We start from the raw sequence: 16997 nt of genomic DNA on the forward strand, positions 1-16997 counted from the left end.
TCGATGACGCACAACTTGAGATGCTGGGAATAACGGCTGGCTGATTGGCTCACGCTGGATGCGCATCCGGTTCACGTCTTATCGCACCTCCATCTTTGCACAGTTGAAATACCCATCTCCTGTTCACCTTGTACTCTCATTTGGCCTGCGCAGAATGTCCACCAAGACTATTGCGGTTCTCGACGAAGACCAGTTGCACGATGGTCAGATGTAAGGCTAGAGCATTTGGCCGTAATTCAAGGAACTTAGATGGCCCCTCAGGCAAGAGGTTGCATTCGGGGAAGGAAGGATTCTTTTGTCTCGCTTAGGCGACAAGATCCATGCGACAAGCGCTTTCTGTACGCACTACGGGGCGCCACTAGCCAAGGGTGTCCTGGCCTCTGATGGCCGAGTTGTATGGCAAGTGGACTACATTTGAATTGTAAATGTGTTTGGTTCACAATGACTCTACAGTCCCTGGCATGGAGGTCCGTCTAATGGTGTTCATTGTTGAACCAACTGATGCCTTTTCAGCGTGCTTCAACGTATGCACTGGTGATATCGGTCAGTGCTTGACAAGCTGCGCGAAAGTCTTATGCTCACAGCTGAGGTTTTATATTTTACAGAGGATGCTCCTGCTCCCATGGCCCTCCACTCTTTCAAGACGCGCGTTATCGATGGTAAAATCCATGTCACAGCCAATCCCGCCAATACTCTAAAGAACAATTTGGCGCGCCAACCGACACTGCTTGCCACTAGTTTCGACAGCCCGGGAAAGGGGACCGTAATTGTTGGCGGTGGATCCGGTGCCTTCCACGCGGTCGAAAGCCTGAGAGAGGTAGGTGTTTGACACAGCTTAGTTCACACAACGATGCAACGAACTCTGGTCTATTTATAGCATGGATATGCAGAACCAATTACCATTCTTACAAAAGAAACGCACACACCCATAGATAGGTTGGTAATGAAACTCTGCAATTGGCTGACAACAAAATGACTGCGAGACTAGAACCAAGCTCAGCAAAGCCCTAATCACTGATCCCACAAAAATCGAGTGGAGAACGGCGGCCGATCTCAAGATTAAATATGGGACAAACATTCGTTTCGGGGTCGTGAGTGTTTCTTATCACTAATTTTGATTTTTGAAGCTGAATCCAAGTTTGATAGGAAGTTACCGGCGTCGATTTTGAGAAAAAGGCGGTGATCCTAGACGACGGGAAGGATACCATACTCTTCGATAAGTTGGTTTTGGCTACTGGCGGAACTCCTCGACGACTTCCCATTGAAGGGGCCGAGCTGGAGAATGTCTATACCTTCAGAGGAATTTCAGATTCGAAAAAAGTGGATGCTGGTAAGAGAGGTCCTATTAACCACCTCATTGGAATTTATCGTATTTTTCTTCAAGCTGCCAAGGAAGGAAAGCGATTGGTGGTCATCGGGAGCTCTTTTATTAGTATGGAGCTAGTTGTTGCCGTGGCAAAGAAGAAACTCGCGTCTATCGACGTCATTGGAAGGGGAGAGTTCCCCTACGAAACTATTCTTGGCAAGGAAATTGGGGCGGGTTTAAAACAGGCTAGTTCTACTGATTTCTTCCGTGCGTTTCACTAATACACTTGCAAATACGCAGTATCATGAATCCCAAGGAGTTAAATTCCACATGTCAGCTAATGTGGAAAAAATCATCCCACGTGAGGATAATCCCAAGCTTGCCGGGGCTGTTGTGGTCAATGGGGAGTCCATTCCTGCGGACTTCGTTATTATGGGTGTTGGGGTTTCTCCGGCGACGGCGTTCTTAAAAGACAGTGGTCTCGAATTGGAGCGAGATGGTGGAATCCAAGTGGACAAGTATCTGAGGGTGACCAAAGGGCCAAACACGAACGATGTTTATGCGATCGGTGAGCGCTATGAAGCACACCGTACATGGCGCTGACTCTCAAAAGGTGATATTGCTCATTATCCTCAGGTCAACGGCACTCATACGAGAATCGAGCACTGGAATGTACGTCCTTGTTTGATTATTTCCGTACATTCTCAACATTCATTCCAATTAGGTCGCTGGAAATCAAGGCCGCGCTGTTGGAAAGACGATCGCTGGAAACCCGCAGCCATTTGTGAAGATTCCGATATTTTGGAGTGCTCGTGCGTTTACCGGTATCTTGGCACTTTAATTTGCATGCTAATTCTTCGTTTAAAGAGGGTCAACAGCTGCGCTACTGCGGCATAGGTCACCAATATGAAGACATCATCATCAAAGGCGACCCCAAGGAGATGAAGGTTGGACAAGCGTTCTATATTCTTCTCGATCCTCATAGTACTCTGACAGTTCGTGGCGTATTACATCAAAAATGGGAGTGTAATCGCCGTTGCAAGGTAATTACTATAAACTGTCCTACTTCTACGATTGACACTCCTTGGGGTATCAGCATGCAGAATGACCCGGTTATCAGCAAGGCCTCGGAGCTCCTCAGGCTAGGCCTCATGCCCTCCCCAAAGGAGATCAGAGCTGGGAAGGTATGACAATCCCAATTGCTGCAAATTCTGTACTCAAGTGGTTGCAGGATCTCCTCTCCATCAATATTAGCACAGCCAGCACACTCAAGAAGGTCGAATTGTGAGGAAAATATCAGGAAGTAGAAGTGAATGTATCAATAGTTTCTTGTATGTAAATGCGGCTGAGTCATGTGCAAATTCTGTGACGCACAATGCGTTCTGACCATTCTTTGACCACACCTTCAAAATTGATTACCTGCTGACTCTTCTCTTCATCAACCGAGGCGTTCAGAGCAAGGATTGATGATGTCTTCTCCCAAAAAGCCAACCTGGACGGGCAAGGCGAAAGCTACAGAAAGAGATTTCAATGATCTCAATCCAATCATCACCTATCGCCACCTCTTTGCGCAGAATCTTGGCGTAAGAGACCCATTACGCGTTATAGCGCTTTGCGACAGCGACGCGTTTTATGCCGCATGCGAGATGGTGCGGCTTGAGGTCGACAAAGAGACTCCACTCGTCGTTCTTCAGTGGGAGGCTCTGATTGCAGTAAATTATGCAGCACGGAAATTCGGAATATCAAGGATGGACAAGCTAAAGGACGCGCTAGAGCGGTGTCCTCATTTGAAGGTCGTCCATGTCGCAACTTACAAGGAGGGCGAGAAGGAACCAGGATACTGGGATAACGTCGATACGAATACACATAAGGTTCGTAACATTATGCCTTGCATGGGAGTACGTTCAATCTAATAGCTTGAAAGGTGTCGTTGGACTATTACCGGAGAGAAAGCGTGAAAATTTCTAAACTGTTCAAGGAATTGTTGGTTGAATGCGAAGTCGGTGAGGAACTTTATTTGACATCGATCTTCACCTCCTTTTCAAATACCCCAGCGTAGAAAAAGCCTCCATTGACGAGGCTTTCTTTGATTTCTCCAAACCCGTGCGGGAGATTTTACTCCAACGATATCCATACCTGGCCACGGTTCCGCCAAACGCTCCTGACGGAGTTGATACCCCCCTTCCACCCCCACCGCCTATCCATTGGGACGATCTTGGCTGGGTCATTCCTATCAATCCGCCCCCTCCAAGTGAACAGGTCGAAGAAGAAAACAAGGGTCAAGAGAATGACATAGATCAGGAGAAGGACAAGGTCCAGGAGGATGTGTCCTCGTCCTGGAAAGATGAGGAATCGATACCGACGTGGCATGACGTAGCTCTGTCAATTGCAGCGGAGCTTATGGGGAGCGCGAGAGCGCAAGTCTTGCAGAAATTGGGATATAGCACCTCTGCAGTAAGTTCTGTTTCCGCGCTTTTTCGTATGTTCCAGCTTTGACTGAACCATATTACAGGGTATCGCGAGAAACAAATTCTTGGCAAAAGTTTGTTTGTTTACGAGGATTGGCTTTTCAATGCTCACCCTTTCGTAGCTCACCGCGTCGTACAAGAAGCCCAACAGCCAGGCAGGTGTCGTTATCTCCTGTGTTGTGCAAAAACCTCATCGTCTCTTCCTGATCTAGAGTATTTTGCGGAATGCAGCGATACCTAATTACTTGAAACCGATCGCTTTCCGAAAGGTGCGTCAGAGGCCTTTCTGCTGAAGTGATGATATTCGAGCCTATTTAAGATTCGCTTTCTTGGTGGCAAACTCGGAAAAGCTTTCGCCCAAGAGTATGATGCTTCCACCGTTAGTGATCTTTTGTAAGTCTGCAGCACTCGATTTGGATGTTTGCCAACACCTCTTTGTTTAGGTCAATTGATTTGGGTGCGTTTCATTACGCACTGGAGCTTCCGGGACACTGAGCACCATTAGACGACATGCAAAATAAGTTTGGCGAGGAATCAATTTGGGTATATGAGGTTCTTCGGTGCGTTGCAGAGCTGCCGAGCATGCTTATCGTTAACCCGGTGTTATAGCGGTATTGACAGAGCAGAAGTTAAGGATAAAGGATCTGTTCTCAATAAGAGCATGCTTGCGTCAAAGAATCTTCCTAAACCAATCAAGAACGCTTCTGAGGGACACCACTGGATTCGAGTTCTCGCTGCTGAATTAGCTCTGCGGCTCAACGATGCTCGAAAGGAATCTCCGAATTTGTGGCCCAAGACTCTTGTACTTCATGCCCGTAAAGGTGAACCATAGCGAATTTGAACTTCGTGAGACATAATACTGACCTCATCACTTTCAAAGGGTATGAGGCTGGTCGTTCCAAGCAAGCGCCATTCCCTTTCACGCGTGAAATCACTGTAGACTATATTGCGACTCTTGGCGACAAGCTTTGGAAAGAACTTGTTGGCAACAATGTGGCTATGAATGTATCCAGTGTACAGCTGGCATTCACTGGAATAGATGTCACTGAGGTGGGTCAGCAAAGCATTGAGGGTTTTCTACAGAACAGCCGAGTGAATAAGCGGTCAAGGGAAGATGGCATCAATCCTGACCAGCATTTTCAATCTGACAACACAAGGGCTCCCGACGATCAATCAAACATACGTCCTTCATACACATGTCCACGATGTAGCAAGACATATCACCTCCCCGACGCTACGTCAGGTGTAGACTCGGATGTGGCTCTCAAAGCACTTAGGATGGAGCATGAAGACTTTCATTTCGCCCAAGATTTGACGAGAGAGTCTGACCAGGTTCCTATTGTCGTTGGTTCACCCAGGCCTCTGAACAAAAACAAGAAACAGCGAAAGGAACCAGTGGGAATCGAAAAGTTTTTCGGTCGAAAATAACACCCAATCAAGGCCAAAGTTCAAGCTCGATAAGGCATCGCGTGCCCTTGTTCCTCCTCTACATGTTCCTGTTATCCTCCTCGATCCCCACATGTGGTTTTGATGGTTGTCGTTGACGGTGTCAATCCTTGATCTTGTCAACCATCTATCGACATCATTGAAATGCTCTAAATAGCCCATGTCCAAATATCTGTAAACATCGGTTATCATTCGCAGCAACTCTCTTTCTATCCCTCTTGCCTGGTCGCTTCCCATCTTTCTTTCTCAGCGGGTTCTCTTTTCTTCAAGAGGCTTTTTACAATTGATTTTGGCGCGGGACGACCACATCGATACGCCTCCTTAGCTGTTAATCTTGGACTTGTCATTCTTTTGCCGATCGCCTTCCAAAACCTTCAAGCGACTTTTATGTCTTCAACATCTTTCGTTCCTTTTCCTTCAAGTCAGATTGCAGGCGCAGTAGTATGTCCAATCGTCTCTTTCCCAATGTCACGCTCACCTTTGAAGGTTGTCAATGTTTTCGCATTAGCCTGTACGTTAGGTCTGGTCTCTGTTGCTCTTAGGGTGATCTGGCTGGCCGTGCGACACATCTTTACTCGCAATACGACTGTACCGCAAGAATCTTTTTTTTTTCACACCCAACTGGGAAATTATGCAGCTTGTCTGCTCTTTGCCATGACATTCAACAGTCTTGCAGGGTTGATTGGTTTTCCTTGGCTGCTATTACAAGGGATTACGGAAGGTAAGCAATCAACCTTCATGTCTTCATACTGAGAATAATTCCGTAGGCAACATTTGCCGAGCCCAGGGTATGTTGATAATTATTCAATCTGGCAAACGGAATAATTGATTTCCTCCAGCCACCATTATGCAGATTGGAAATTGGGCCTCTGCTTATTTTACCGTGACTATCGCAGTACACACGTTTAGCTCTTTGGTCCTCAAGAAGCGACAATCCGTCATCATCTGTCGCACCACAATCATCATCGGTTGGACGATAGCCACAATGATAGGTATTTGGTTTTTTATATACCGATCCGTCAATTGGAATATCTAACTTCGGGCGTAGCAGCGGTGCCATTCGTTCTTCCTCACCCAGAAGGGCATATTTATGGCGAAGATGGATTTGCCTGCGGTATAAGAGATGTGTATCCCAAACATCAGTTTTTATTTCACCTGCTTCCCGTAGGTCTCTGTTGACTTCCCGGTATTTACCAGCTAATAGTATTCTAGATCTTCGTTGCTTCGTTTTTATCAGCTCTCCTATATTCCCTGATTTTTCTCGTCCTCCGGGGGACTCTGAGGATCAAAGGTGGTATCAAATTTATCCTCGACCCCAACGAGCGTCGGACTAGTGCTGAGGGCGAAAACTATCATCGTTTTATTGCTCGCGTCGCGCGAAGCATGATATGGTCCGTTACCCTGTCTGAAATCATTTTCACTTCGCTGACTGTCTTTTGTCTTCAGGTACCCAGTTGGTCAGTGCATTTCTTATCTAAACAAATCAAACTGTTCTGATCTTCGATCACAGCATATGTTGTCTTCCTAGTGCCGTACTCCGTAACGAGGTTGCTCGAAATTTCAGGCTTTGCCGTTCCATCACAGGCCATTGTCGTTGCCAGCACATGTTGGTTCAGCTTGGGTGAGTTTGATCTGCCAATGATACGTTACTTGAAGCTCACCGCGACGACAGGCATTGCGGATGTGGCTCTTCTCTACAATACATTTCGTGTGTTGGGTCCCGCTTTCAGTGCACACTCCAGTGCGTCGACTCGGAAAGACTTGGAAACTGTTGGTTCTTTTGTATCACCAGGATTTGACAAAGAGCGTTTCACTTGGGACCAGAAATCGGCTTTAGGGGAAAAGATAAATGAGTCCTGCTCCTTTGCCCCCCTCTCTCGATCCTCCACAGCGGACTCAATTCAGCATCTTCTCCCCGTGCTTCACGAACGCAACGCAAGCGCTCAAAGCTTTTACAGCTATTCCAACACTCCTTCGATCGGGAGTCCTATTACGCATGTTTTAGAACATCGCCCCGCGGTTGCCAGCTCTAAAAAAGCCACGCAGAAGTCTCCGACGAGTAGGGATTTGACAAACCGTGTCCACCAAGAATCGTTGGGACTTCCCATGCCTCCTCGCCCCACTCGTTCACCGGTGTCATCGGAACTTGATATGACCGAGCGGGGCCTGTTTAATATAGACCCTTCAATGGCCCGCCAGCTCATCACGCAGACTCCCCTTGTCACCCACTTCCACGGCTCCCAGCACGCAAAATCAACCTCTTGGCCGTCCGGGGACTGGGACACATCAAGTTTGTTGGATTCTTCCCCAATATCCTCAAATTCACCGTCTCAAGATGTGTACGGGAAGCCCATGCTTGGTGCCGTGGCTCTGTCGCCCCCTGCTCTACCGAACCGCTCTGTACCAAGGCGGCTCACGTTGAGAGCTAGCCGAAGCTTTCAAGTCACGCGCCCACCGATGCTCCAGACAATGCCCAACGTTTCGCCTGCGTCTGTCCGCTGGCAACGTCCCCTACTCCTCTCTCAACGCAATTCAGTGGATAGCTTCATGTATATTAACCCTCGTATGCCGCCAAATCCACCCAGGGCCTATCGGCCATAACATTCAATGTGCACCGAAAACGAACTTCTTCTGATACTAGCTTGCCAGCCAAATTTAACGCGTTGATTCGCATTTACTCCTGGCTTTTTAATAATTTATTTTCGTTTAGTTCTACACCCCGGACTCCAGGATACGTACAACGTGTCGCATGTAGGATTAGCACCTTTCGTTCATGATCATGTCGTGTATGAGATCCCATTCCAAGCACGACCAAACATTCGTATGAATTCCCCAACGTCACGATTGTAATTTGTGGTCCTTACTTGGTCCTTACTCGCTCGTTGCCACTATCAATCATCATGGCGTCGCACTGGTCGAATTATGTTAACCGGTCTGCTCAAACTGTGCGCGATGGCCTCTCAAAAAGTATGCTGGAGACCTCGAAACACATAATACCATCAATTGAGCATTCGTTTAGTGCTGCTCATGAAAGGCGCGGAAGCGCCTCCTCGTGACCCCAGGATATTGTTCTCATTTAACACCAAAGAAGATATTCGACAGTACGCGACGGGATGTGACGCGGACATTGGCGGCAACTCAACAGTGCATCTCGACTTGGACGAGAACCCACAACACAACAGCAGCATTGGAAAGGCTGCGACTGGCGTGTTTTGGGGAGAGATGCGGCTAGACGTGAAGCCCGGGATGGAGAAGAAGATCAGAGGTGGGTATGCTGGGTTTCGCAATATGGTGTGTTAAAACTATCTGCGAGTGCAAGCGAGTTCAATGAAGAGCTTTTGGCTTATTGCAGAACAGACCGACCATCTTTGGAAACATGATGGAAGACGTATCAAACCACCACTTTCTTGCTTTGCGTTTGCGCGTAGCTGGGGATCCGCGAACACATAATTCGTACTATGTGAACCTCCAAACTGACGGCCCTATTTCCACCGACCTATGGCAGCATAGACTCTTTTTCCGAAGGCGTGACAACACATGGGAAGATATCTTTGTGAGACCTATGATTAAAATCGCTGACTATGACCGCTGCTGAGTCTTTTCTCCAGATACCGTTTGACAACTTTGTACGCACCAACTCGGGCGAGATGTCCGAAAATCAAATTAAAATGTATCGGGAAAAAATTCGAAGTGTGGGTATATCGTTATTGGGCGGTAACAGTGCTGTTACGGGCAAATTTGAGCTGGGGATTGACACAATACGTGCGGTAAATGAAGAGGACCTTGGAGCGACAAGTGTTTCCCCGCATTCTCCCTGAATTCAAATTGTCCAGACGAGGGATCGGAAAAATTAGAATCGTAGTTCGAACATCGCATGTGTGATAAAACACTGACCATCCCCGTTGGAATGATACGCATACCTCACCCGAATTATAATTACTGTGCAAATGAATGTTGTAATACTTTCCTGCAACTTTCCTGTGACGCTTTGTTTCAATGCAAGAAAGAATTGTGAATGAATTGTCAAACGAATGGATTGTAACCTGATCTACTTATGTACATACACAACTTGCGAAATTCCCCCCAACAGTGAGTGTTTTCCTTTGAACCGTTCCAAGTAACTGAGAAATAAGAAATAAAAGATGAAGGAGAGATACAGCATAGGGTGGGTTTATAACAGGATGCGGTGACAAAAAAAAATAGGAGAGTAGAGAATTGCGAAAGGATTAGAGAACGACGCAGCCCGCGCAGCAACCAGGAGACCCTTCTTCATTCTCTTTTGGGTATCCTCCTGTCGATCCACTGCCGTTACCAGCAATTGCGGGACGACCTGTTTGCTGCTCCTATGAAAAGAGACGAGATCGAATTAGATAAAAGAGAAATGAGGTGGAGAAAGTACACACCTTGTTATACTTGCGAATTTCCCGAACGAGGTTACTGAAAGCCTCGTCGACATTGATCCGTTGCTTGGCCGATGTCTCGATAAATTTGCACCCAAAGTGCTTCGCCAGATCACGACCCTCTGCGAATCACTTGAGCATCTGTGGAACGGGATACGAAGAAAACAACAGACCATTCATGCCAACCTGTCGTTCATACTCCAAATCGCATTTATTCGCGACGACGATGACAGGGAACGAATCTTGGTCCTTCACTCGGAGAATTTGTTGATGGAAGGTGCTAATTTCCTCAAACGAGTTGCGGGAGGTGATGGAGTACACGAGAAGGAACCCCTCGCCGGTTCTCATGTATTGCTCCCGCATGGCGCTGTGGGACAATTAAGATGGTGAGTGAAGTGTTCCAAAAATTGTTGAATGATAAAAAGGGTCCGTTATTTGTGAATTAGCAATTGCATTGCGAAACACGATGAATGGGATGAAGATACGTCAAAGAATTTACAGAAAGCTGCGAACAAGACTGTAGACACGTACCCATATTCTTCCTGACCAGCGGTGTCCAGAACGTCAAGCAGGGCAACTTCTTCGTCGATGACGCATTGCTTTCGGTACGAGTCTATGCGGCGGGGTAAGTGTTTGAAGGGCACATTTCGGGATGGTCTCACCCTCAATCGTGGGGTCGTACTCATCTACAAAGTGGGCTTGAATAAATTGGATAGTCAAAGCTGACTTCCCGACACCTAGCAGAGAACCGAGTGAGCATATTCGCATAGATTTCTGCTTGAATGTAGACTAACCTCCTCCCCCAACAACAACTAGCTTGTACTCCCTCAGAAACTGTGCCTGTGCCTACTAAGATGAGCGCGAGGAACACGGCGAGAGGCACAACGTAGACTTACTCTGCCAGCCATGTCAATGATGAGTGAGCGGGATGGACCAAGAAAGTGAAGGAGAAGGGGGTTAAGAATGGTTCTGAGAGCACAACGGGCGATGACAGCTGATGTAACAAATATGCACAAATAACAATTGTGATCGGCTACTTTGTGCTATTCAAAGTAGTAATAGTTGTACTACCGCTTATTTCTTGCCCTTGCGTTTCTTACCTTCTGTTCCGCTCGTCTCGCCGCCACTGAGCTCATCACCACTCGTTCCACTTGCAATCCCTGTCTTTTTGGACTTGGACTTCCTGAGATGGTGCTCAGGAATCCATTCCTCTTGATAACCTCCTGCCCCTGTTGCAGTCACTGTCACTGGTGCGCTGACCGTAGGGACCGTCGCCTTGCGCGTTTTCTTGGTTTGCGGGAAGAACGACAGGAACGCGAAGTAAACCAAGGATCCAAGAAGACCGGCCACGATTGCGTAGGTCGAGAGTCTAGTAGAATACTATGAGATTGACATGGATACGCTGCAACTTCTTACGCACAATTTCAGATCGAAAATGGAGAGTTCGGGCTCCACGACGGTGATGACAGAATCATACGCTTCGACCTTGTATACCACATTCTACCCCATTAAGATTAGTAGATGGACGATCAATGTGAAGTATCAACCAAGGCTTACTTCCGCTGAGTGCTCCAACCAAATGTTGAGGCGATGGTCACCAGGCTAAGGGTATGATAAGTATGACGAAGGTCACTGGAAGATGATATTTGCCTTAAACTCGCTGTAGAAGGTGTACGGCAATTGAACCTTAACCGACGAGATGAGAGGGACGCCATATTTAAGCGAGGTAAGCTGGGGGGCCAAGTTAGCCTTACGCCAATGACAGCAGACGACCACCTCACGTTCTTGATCACGACGCCAGTATCGGGCAGGCTCAAAGATCCAGCAATATTCAGAAGGGTGATGTTGCGTGCCGACTTGTTCTCGACCGTCAACGTTATTGTGTTTTTCTCTCCGTTCACAACATCTGCAAGACTCCTGTGTCAAAATCGGAGGGCAAGAAGATTCGGTGGTCACATACGGTTGAAAATATTCGTTTCCGGAAAGGCTGCTGTAGCAACGACCTCCGGTTCACTTGCGTCCGCCGCTATTCCGAGTCAAAACTTCGAAACTAAACCGAAAAAGTAGGACACGAACCGGCCGAGACGGTTGCAAAGAGCGCTGCGATAGAAAAGGCGGCGCTGAGGTAGGAGACAAAACGCATTTTGACCGAATTACGTCGATGAGTGGAGGCAATGTCTCCAGGAAGGAGGGGCGACTGACAGTGATATATTCTGGAGTGATCAAGTTGGAACTGCCAGTGCCACGTCCTCAAAAACGCCGTCACGTGCTATGTATTTCATTTCAAAAATACTGCTACTGGGTCGCTTTTGTATGTAGTACATTGACCATTGAAAGACACATCAGCCTCTCGTTGCAGCGCCAAAAAAAAAACGAGCGTCAATAAGAGCACATATTGTTGGTAGGAGGGGGTGGGCACCAAGTGGGCACACGGACCAACGCCCTGTAATTCCCCTGACGCTCCAACATGGAGATGTCAGTAGTCGTGTAAAACCCGGCAGAGCCTCCTTTGAATTCGCAACTTCTCATGAAATTTTCACTTTCTTCTATGATGCGGGTCCTTTCTTCTTCAAAAGATCTTTCGCAATTTCGTCCGCGTCTCCTGTAGAGTCAGGAAGCCAAAAGGCCTAAAAAAATGCAGTGTGTTACTATCAAGTATAAAAAGACATCAGATATATCACAAACCAATTCAGCGCCTCCTGTGCACATCATGGCGTATCGAGGATTGAATTTGACGCATCTCGAAGGCCCAGGGTGACCGTCGAGAGCAACAAATGGCTGGATCCGCAGTGGATGCAAGTTGAGATCTACGTCTCCCGTTCGACTGGGAAGGTTCTGGAGGTCCCAGACAAAAACTCTCCCGTCCAGGCTTCCACCAACGATATACTTGCTGTCAGGTGTCCAGGAAACTTCCTCTCCGCTGCTTCCCTTTGCAGGTTCGATGCTGGGAGGTGCGCTGGTGTTCCTTCGTTCCAACCCAGTGTGACCTTCCAATTTAGCTAGTAGATGCCCTTCGAATGCATCCAGAATATAGTGAGCGTCCCCTGAACATCCCACTAGAAGATATTTTCCGTTCGAAGAAAAAGACATTGATGTCATGTAGATTGGTCGAGGGGGGTAGCTGATCTGAGCCAGAGTAGGGTCTTGAAGGGTGATTGTGAGGAATGGAGCTTTGTCGTAATTGGCCTGATCGTATAACAATATTCGGGAATAATGATTGACGGCAACGGCAAAAACGACTCCAGTCGAATCATATGCAATAATTGGGAATGAGGGGAGAGTCAAGAGCCCTCGACATGTCGGCGCTCGTAGATCCCAAAGACGCACAGTCTTATCCATCGAACTCGACATGAAGCCATCATCTACAGGAGAGACTTCTAGTGATATAACTTTTCCCTTGTGACCTTTGAAATATTGGAGGTATTTGTTGTCGTGCAATGAATGGTAGCGTATTGTGTCGTCTTCCTTGGTAGAAGCGTGGATGATGGCACTGCTTTTGTGAGTAAAACGAGGGAGGTCTACGCCATACTTCTTCGAATACAAAATCTTCGGCGGCCTGAGCTCCTTGTTCAGGAAAGTTAACCATAAAAAACCAAGGGGGAACGTACTTGGCTGTTTTGCAACTGTACAGACGAAAGGTCTCATCCTCTGCAGCGGTAATCAAGTGATCTCCTCTATCGTCGAATGAAATTCCGGTGATGTGTCGAGGGCCAGCACTTTGTGGTCGCTGTAAGCTGCTTCCTGGCGCAGCTGGGTCAACGACTGTCTTGAAGATTTTGGCTGGCTTGAATTTCGTCTGAACACCAGATCAAAAACAATACGATGCAGAGCGTATAATATCCGCACACCATTAACGAATTCGTAAGTAACAACGTCGCTGGCGAGCTGCCGTTGCTTGTGCTAGCTTGCGGTGCCATAGTACTTAGAGTATTTTTGGAATTGCTTCAACGTTGGACTGGGACGTATCGGAGTTTCAAAACCTTTTATACAAGATGAGCGACGTTGACGAAACCGCAAAACTATGGAAAGTGAACAGAACGATCCACGAACTCGTGAAGGACAGAGTCAGCAATGATTGGGGAACGTCCAAGATTTGTCTCTCACCTGTCTGTTTGCTCAGGGCTTTCTGGTCTCAGACGATGAAATCCACATGGACCTGCAACGCTTTCGCTCGTTGTATGCCAACAACAGTGGCGTCGTTGAGTGAGTCGTCTGGGCTCTTGATTTCCTCTAAATAAACCTTTTTACTACAGCCGTAACCAGCTGAACTTTTATACCACCTCTCGCACAAATTCAACAGATCAGATATTCGTATTTTTTTCGGAGGAGAAAAGTGTGGGTGTTAAGACGATGAGAAAGTAAGTTGAATGCGTTCTTCGCGCTGCGAGTATTCTGACATTAGCAGACTTCTTGGGATCCTTGAAGAAAAGTCAATACAGCGGGGTATCATTGTCTTTCCAGGCAATATGACTCCTTCAGCGCGCAAGGTAAACCGCCCGGCTCGTATGACGCCGTCGCTTATGTATCTACTAGGTGATCGTTGCAATGGCACAACAATACCGACTAGAGGAGTTTTCGGAGGCTGATCTATTAGTCAACATCGTCCACCACACGTTGGTTCCGCGGCATGATGTTTTGAGCCCAGACGAGAAGAAAACCCTACTCGAAAAATAGTGCGCCACGCGTTTCGTTCAAAAATAGTGACTTACCCACTATCAGCCGACTGAAAGAAACCCAATTACCCCGGATTCAACTAGCGGATCCAGTCGCACGATACTATGGGCTTCGTCGAGGACAAGTCGTCAAAATCACTAGACCTAGTGAAACAAGCGGGCGGTATGCCAGCTACCGAATATGCTTCTAGCGCCTCATATCGTTGTTTGGGAGCTCATACTTCATCTTTGCACCACAGTGAGAGGGGCGCCTTTTCTCCCTCGTTTTTGCTTTTCGCGCGCTTTGTGTAATGTCTAAATGATTTCCAATTGTATGCAAGCATTAATGTCTGTATGCGCAACGTTGCCTCGGCATTCTTGTCCTTAGGGCCAAGGCCTGTTTCCTTTGATTGACTGAAGCTGCCCGAGGGTTCCACGGCTACAAATCCCCATACTCACTCCACTTGTTTCCTATGGGCGTGCGCGCACCATAACTCTGATTGTCTCTTTCTTCTCAGATATCTCGTCGTTAGGTCGATCCAAAGACACGCCGAGAATAAGACCAGTCACGCGGCCTCAGAAACTTTTTGGACAAAAGCCGAAGTGTTCAGGAGATAAGGTGTGTCAAAGCGTAAACGTGTCAACTTAAAATCTATGTCTCCTAATAAACGCAGGCCGGTTCAATCACCGGCATGCTTTAGGCTTTTCCATTCAATCACCGCAAGGGCACTTACTCTAACGATCTTTCATACTGAACCCCGAATTCTGGGATTTGAAATCTCCCGCACAGAGCAACCTCGAGGCACCTAGCAAGAGTCATGGTATCAGTATTGTGACTTTCTGGTTAGATATCCGCACATTCCCGTCAACCTTCGTCCTCATGCTCCAGACCGCCTCCTATCGGTCCGTCGCTCAACGTTCTTCGTGGAAAGGTCGTCGGAAGAGCCTTCGCCGGGAAAAAGTACAACTCTCGGAATATTTCAATGTGTGTACGTAATATCTTGCCCCCACACATGAGTCTCGTCATCAGGAACGTCATCTTCGAGCCCGCGGCTGACTGTGTTTCCGAATCAGACGCCAATGAAGCATATTCATGTCGTATAGCGTCATTCTTTGAGGCTAATTGACGATATTATGGACAGGGCAGTATTTCACCATCTGCATTTGACAGATATTTGGTAACATTGAAATAAAACAAGAAGAAAAACTGCTTAATCCTCTCTTTGACAGGGTTCGAACATGCTTGTCTTGGTCTGGTAAGAAACGCAATCGTTACCGTTCACATACGCTGTATCCGAGGAGTTTCGACATTTTCTCATACTCGCCTCCGAATAACTGTCAATCAGGTTGCTCAAGTTTTCATTGACAACGTTGGGTATTGCGATGACCATGCCGTTTGGATTCCCTCGGGTCGAGGCCTACGTCTGAATATCTCACTCACTTTTTGCAAATATATTTACAGCTGTTGATCGTTTTCGTGCTGATTGGGATGGACCAGGACCAGCTTGTTCAAGGCGCTCGACTCTAAGATATGTAAGTCTGTCATCCCCCGAATTGCCTCAAGGGAGTGATTTCGTTCGCCTCCTCTAGGTTTTTCCTCGTGGTACACGATTGTCGCGGAGTACGATGACTTCGCTTTAAATTTTCAGATACAAAGAGGCCGCAATGCAAGGCAAAATTTTGGTTACCATCGAACAACTACCTATCATATCGGCAGGTTCTCCAATTTACATTGAACCACATTTTCCATCTCAAAGTCTAGTCACGTACACGAAGGAGACAGCTCGTGTTTATTACTAATTCTTAACCTCCGAATCATCCAGCTGGAACAGGAAAGTTTTCTTGCAGCCGATGGTGACCGCGGAGAACTGTTCATCAAGATCTCTCTTTGTTGGGTCAGGCCTGGAGCATTTGAACAGGTTCAGTAAAGTATGGCATGTGCACCCCGCTCAGCTAAACCATCTTGCCAGAATTTTGTTTCAGCAATGCAAGATCAACGATCTGCGGCGCTGCTCGCCCCGGGAAATCCCCCAATAAAGAGGAACAGCACGCAACGTCAGAAGCTGGAAAATTTGCGGTCTTGGAGGATTACTGACCTTGCGTGGCAAGCCTCGGACGGCCAAAATTTAATTTGCCGCGATTCATTCGGCAAGCAACACCCTGCATCTGCCCATCAGACCAGTCTGGTGAGGCGCATACGCCTCAACTCACTTTCGCGAGACGAGGTGGGTTCACGGGCCACTGCCCAAAAATTCTCTCACAAAACTCGTCGGGCAGAACTTCTCAAAATCAAATATCTGACTAATTTTGACGACATGTTAACTTTTTAGGAAGGCAAATACTCACCAAGGACGAATGAGCCCTGACGAATCAACGACCAACACGCTCGGAGCCTCCGGTTACAGGCCGGAGATATTCTGCAAGACTTACATCGTGCGACTTACGTTGCTTTACTTCTATACTCTCTTGACTCCGCCATTCTTTAACTATCCCCTTCCCCATTTGAACTATTGCAGATGGCCTACCGACTACCTGTTCGACCCATGGGAAGGATCGGTACCAGGTTCCTAACATGAAGTGCTATTCCTGCGGAAATGAAAATTCTCGTTCTGGTTTCTCCAATAAATCTGCAGATCTAGGCAACTCAGTCCTGTGCCTCTAGAGATGAGATCGGGACTCCTCGTGGATCTTCTCATTCGCATGCTTAGAGGGGACAATCCACTCA

The 16997-nt window shown here is 47.3% G+C and overlaps 10 protein-coding genes across 10 annotated transcripts; 6 read left to right on the forward strand and 4 right to left on the reverse strand.

The window, feature by feature from the left end:
* Positions 1–154: 154 nt before the first annotated feature.
* Positions 155–2594, forward strand: LACBIDRAFT_297073 (uncharacterized protein; the record flags this gene model as incomplete). Its single annotated transcript, XM_001880614.1, has 16 exons — positions 155–210; positions 262–399; positions 454–467; positions 514–543; positions 606–817; positions 878–936; positions 989–1091; positions 1147–1330; positions 1385–1551; positions 1607–1874; positions 1920–1978; positions 2031–2118; positions 2174–2253; positions 2303–2349; positions 2403–2490; positions 2538–2594. The coding sequence occupies 16 exons, from the start codon at positions 155–157 to the stop codon at positions 2592–2594; spliced, it is 1650 nt and encodes a 549-aa protein (XP_001880649.1).
* A 181-nt stretch (positions 2595–2775) lies between these two features.
* On the forward strand, positions 2776–5202 carry LACBIDRAFT_249504 (uncharacterized protein; the record flags this gene model as incomplete). Its single annotated transcript, XM_001880615.1, has 10 exons — positions 2776–3177; positions 3231–3309; positions 3366–3760; positions 3819–3848; positions 3897–3935; positions 3987–4043; positions 4094–4157; positions 4271–4334; positions 4384–4595; positions 4655–5202. 10 exons carry the CDS (start codon positions 2776–2778, stop codon positions 5200–5202), a joined length of 1890 nt encoding a protein of 629 aa, XP_001880650.1.
* A 405-nt stretch (positions 5203–5607) lies between these two features.
* Positions 5608–7821, forward strand: LACBIDRAFT_297075 (uncharacterized protein; the record flags this gene model as incomplete). The annotated part of the gene is made up of 9 exons (XM_001880616.1): positions 5608–5661; positions 5707–5941; positions 5988–6008; positions 6060–6212; positions 6269–6384; positions 6433–6611; positions 6667–6677; positions 6731–6841; positions 6893–7821. 9 exons carry the CDS (start codon positions 5608–5610, stop codon positions 7819–7821), a joined length of 1809 nt encoding a protein of 602 aa, XP_001880651.1.
* Positions 7822–8247: 426 nt separating this feature from the next.
* LACBIDRAFT_190510 (uncharacterized protein) lies at positions 8248–9148 on the forward strand (the record flags this gene model as incomplete). Its single annotated transcript, XM_001880617.1, has 3 exons — positions 8248–8511; positions 8573–8773; positions 8829–9148. The coding sequence occupies 3 exons, from the start codon at positions 8248–8250 to the stop codon at positions 9036–9038; spliced, it is 675 nt and encodes a 224-aa protein (XP_001880652.1). The 3' UTR covers positions 9039–9148.
* Positions 9149–9214: 66 nt separating this feature from the next.
* LACBIDRAFT_190576 (uncharacterized protein) lies at positions 9215–10528 on the reverse strand (the record flags this gene model as incomplete). The annotated part of the gene is made up of 7 exons (XM_001880856.1): positions 9215–9563; positions 9624–9742; positions 9794–9987; positions 10152–10233; positions 10283–10357; positions 10415–10460; positions 10517–10528. 7 exons carry the CDS (start codon positions 10526–10528, stop codon positions 9447–9449), a joined length of 645 nt encoding a protein of 214 aa, XP_001880891.1. The 3' UTR covers positions 9215–9446.
* Positions 10529–10621: 93 nt separating this feature from the next.
* LACBIDRAFT_192639 (uncharacterized protein) lies at positions 10622–11840 on the reverse strand. Its single transcript, XM_001880857.1, has 7 exons — positions 11697–11840; positions 11581–11646; positions 11402–11526; positions 11271–11351; positions 11178–11222; positions 11041–11120; positions 10622–10989 (listed from the first exon to the last, which is right to left on the reverse strand). The coding sequence occupies exons 1-7, from the start codon at positions 11761–11763 to the stop codon at positions 10695–10697; spliced, it is 759 nt and encodes a 252-aa protein (XP_001880892.1). The 5' UTR covers positions 11764–11840; the 3' UTR covers positions 10622–10694.
* A 48-nt stretch (positions 11841–11888) lies between these two features.
* LACBIDRAFT_297079 (uncharacterized protein) lies at positions 11889–12149 on the reverse strand (the record flags this gene model as incomplete). The annotated part of the gene is made up of 1 exon (XM_001880858.1): positions 11889–12149. The coding sequence occupies one exon, from the start codon at positions 12147–12149 to the stop codon at positions 12000–12002; it is 150 nt and encodes a 49-aa protein (XP_001880893.1). The 3' UTR covers positions 11889–11999.
* Positions 12150–13612: 1463 nt separating this feature from the next.
* LACBIDRAFT_184892 (uncharacterized protein) lies at positions 13613–14625 on the forward strand (the record flags this gene model as incomplete). Its single annotated transcript, XM_001880618.1, has 6 exons — positions 13613–13684; positions 13741–13823; positions 13874–13978; positions 14026–14107; positions 14154–14293; positions 14340–14625. The coding sequence occupies 6 exons, from the start codon at positions 13613–13615 to the stop codon at positions 14482–14484; spliced, it is 627 nt and encodes a 208-aa protein (XP_001880653.1). The 3' UTR covers positions 14485–14625.
* Positions 14626–14790: 165 nt separating this feature from the next.
* Positions 14791–15440, forward strand: LACBIDRAFT_326870 (uncharacterized protein; the record flags this gene model as incomplete). Its single annotated transcript, XM_001880619.1, has 3 exons — positions 14791–14891; positions 15063–15261; positions 15415–15440. Coding segments are annotated over 3 exons (324 nt in total), but the record flags the coding sequence as incomplete, so codon positions are not given.
* A 628-nt stretch (positions 15441–16068) lies between these two features.
* Positions 16069–16751, reverse strand: LACBIDRAFT_326871 (uncharacterized protein; the record flags this gene model as incomplete). Its single annotated transcript, XM_001880859.1, has 5 exons — positions 16069–16174; positions 16369–16432; positions 16484–16513; positions 16619–16689; positions 16717–16751. 5 exons carry the CDS (start codon positions 16749–16751, stop codon positions 16069–16071), a joined length of 306 nt encoding a protein of 101 aa, XP_001880894.1.
* Between the last annotated feature and the right edge of the window lie 246 nt (positions 16752–16997).

Source organism: Laccaria bicolor, genomic scaffold (assembly GCF_000143565.1).
Source record: "Laccaria bicolor S238N-H82 LACBIscaffold_11 genomic scaffold, whole genome shotgun sequence".
In the NCBI taxonomy this organism is placed as follows: Eukaryota; Fungi; Basidiomycota; class Agaricomycetes; order Agaricales; family Hydnangiaceae; genus Laccaria; species Laccaria bicolor.

What these genes read in the sequence shown, in the direction of transcription:
- LACBIDRAFT_192639 (XM_001880857.1), bottom strand. Translation starts at nt 11,763, where the DNA reads ATGCGTTTTGTCTCCTACCTCAGCGCCGCCTTTTCTATCGCAGCGCTC. An exon ending in CTTTGCAACCGTCTCGGCCG is followed by an intron (nt 11,647 to 11,696) that starts GTTCGTGTCCTA and finishes GACTCGGAATAG; the next exon opens with CGGCGGACGCAAGTGAACCG. An exon ending in GGTTGGAGCACTCAGCGGAA is followed by an intron (nt 11,121 to 11,177) that starts GTAAGCCTTGGT and finishes TTAATGGGGTAG; the next exon opens with AATGTGGTATACAAGGTCGA.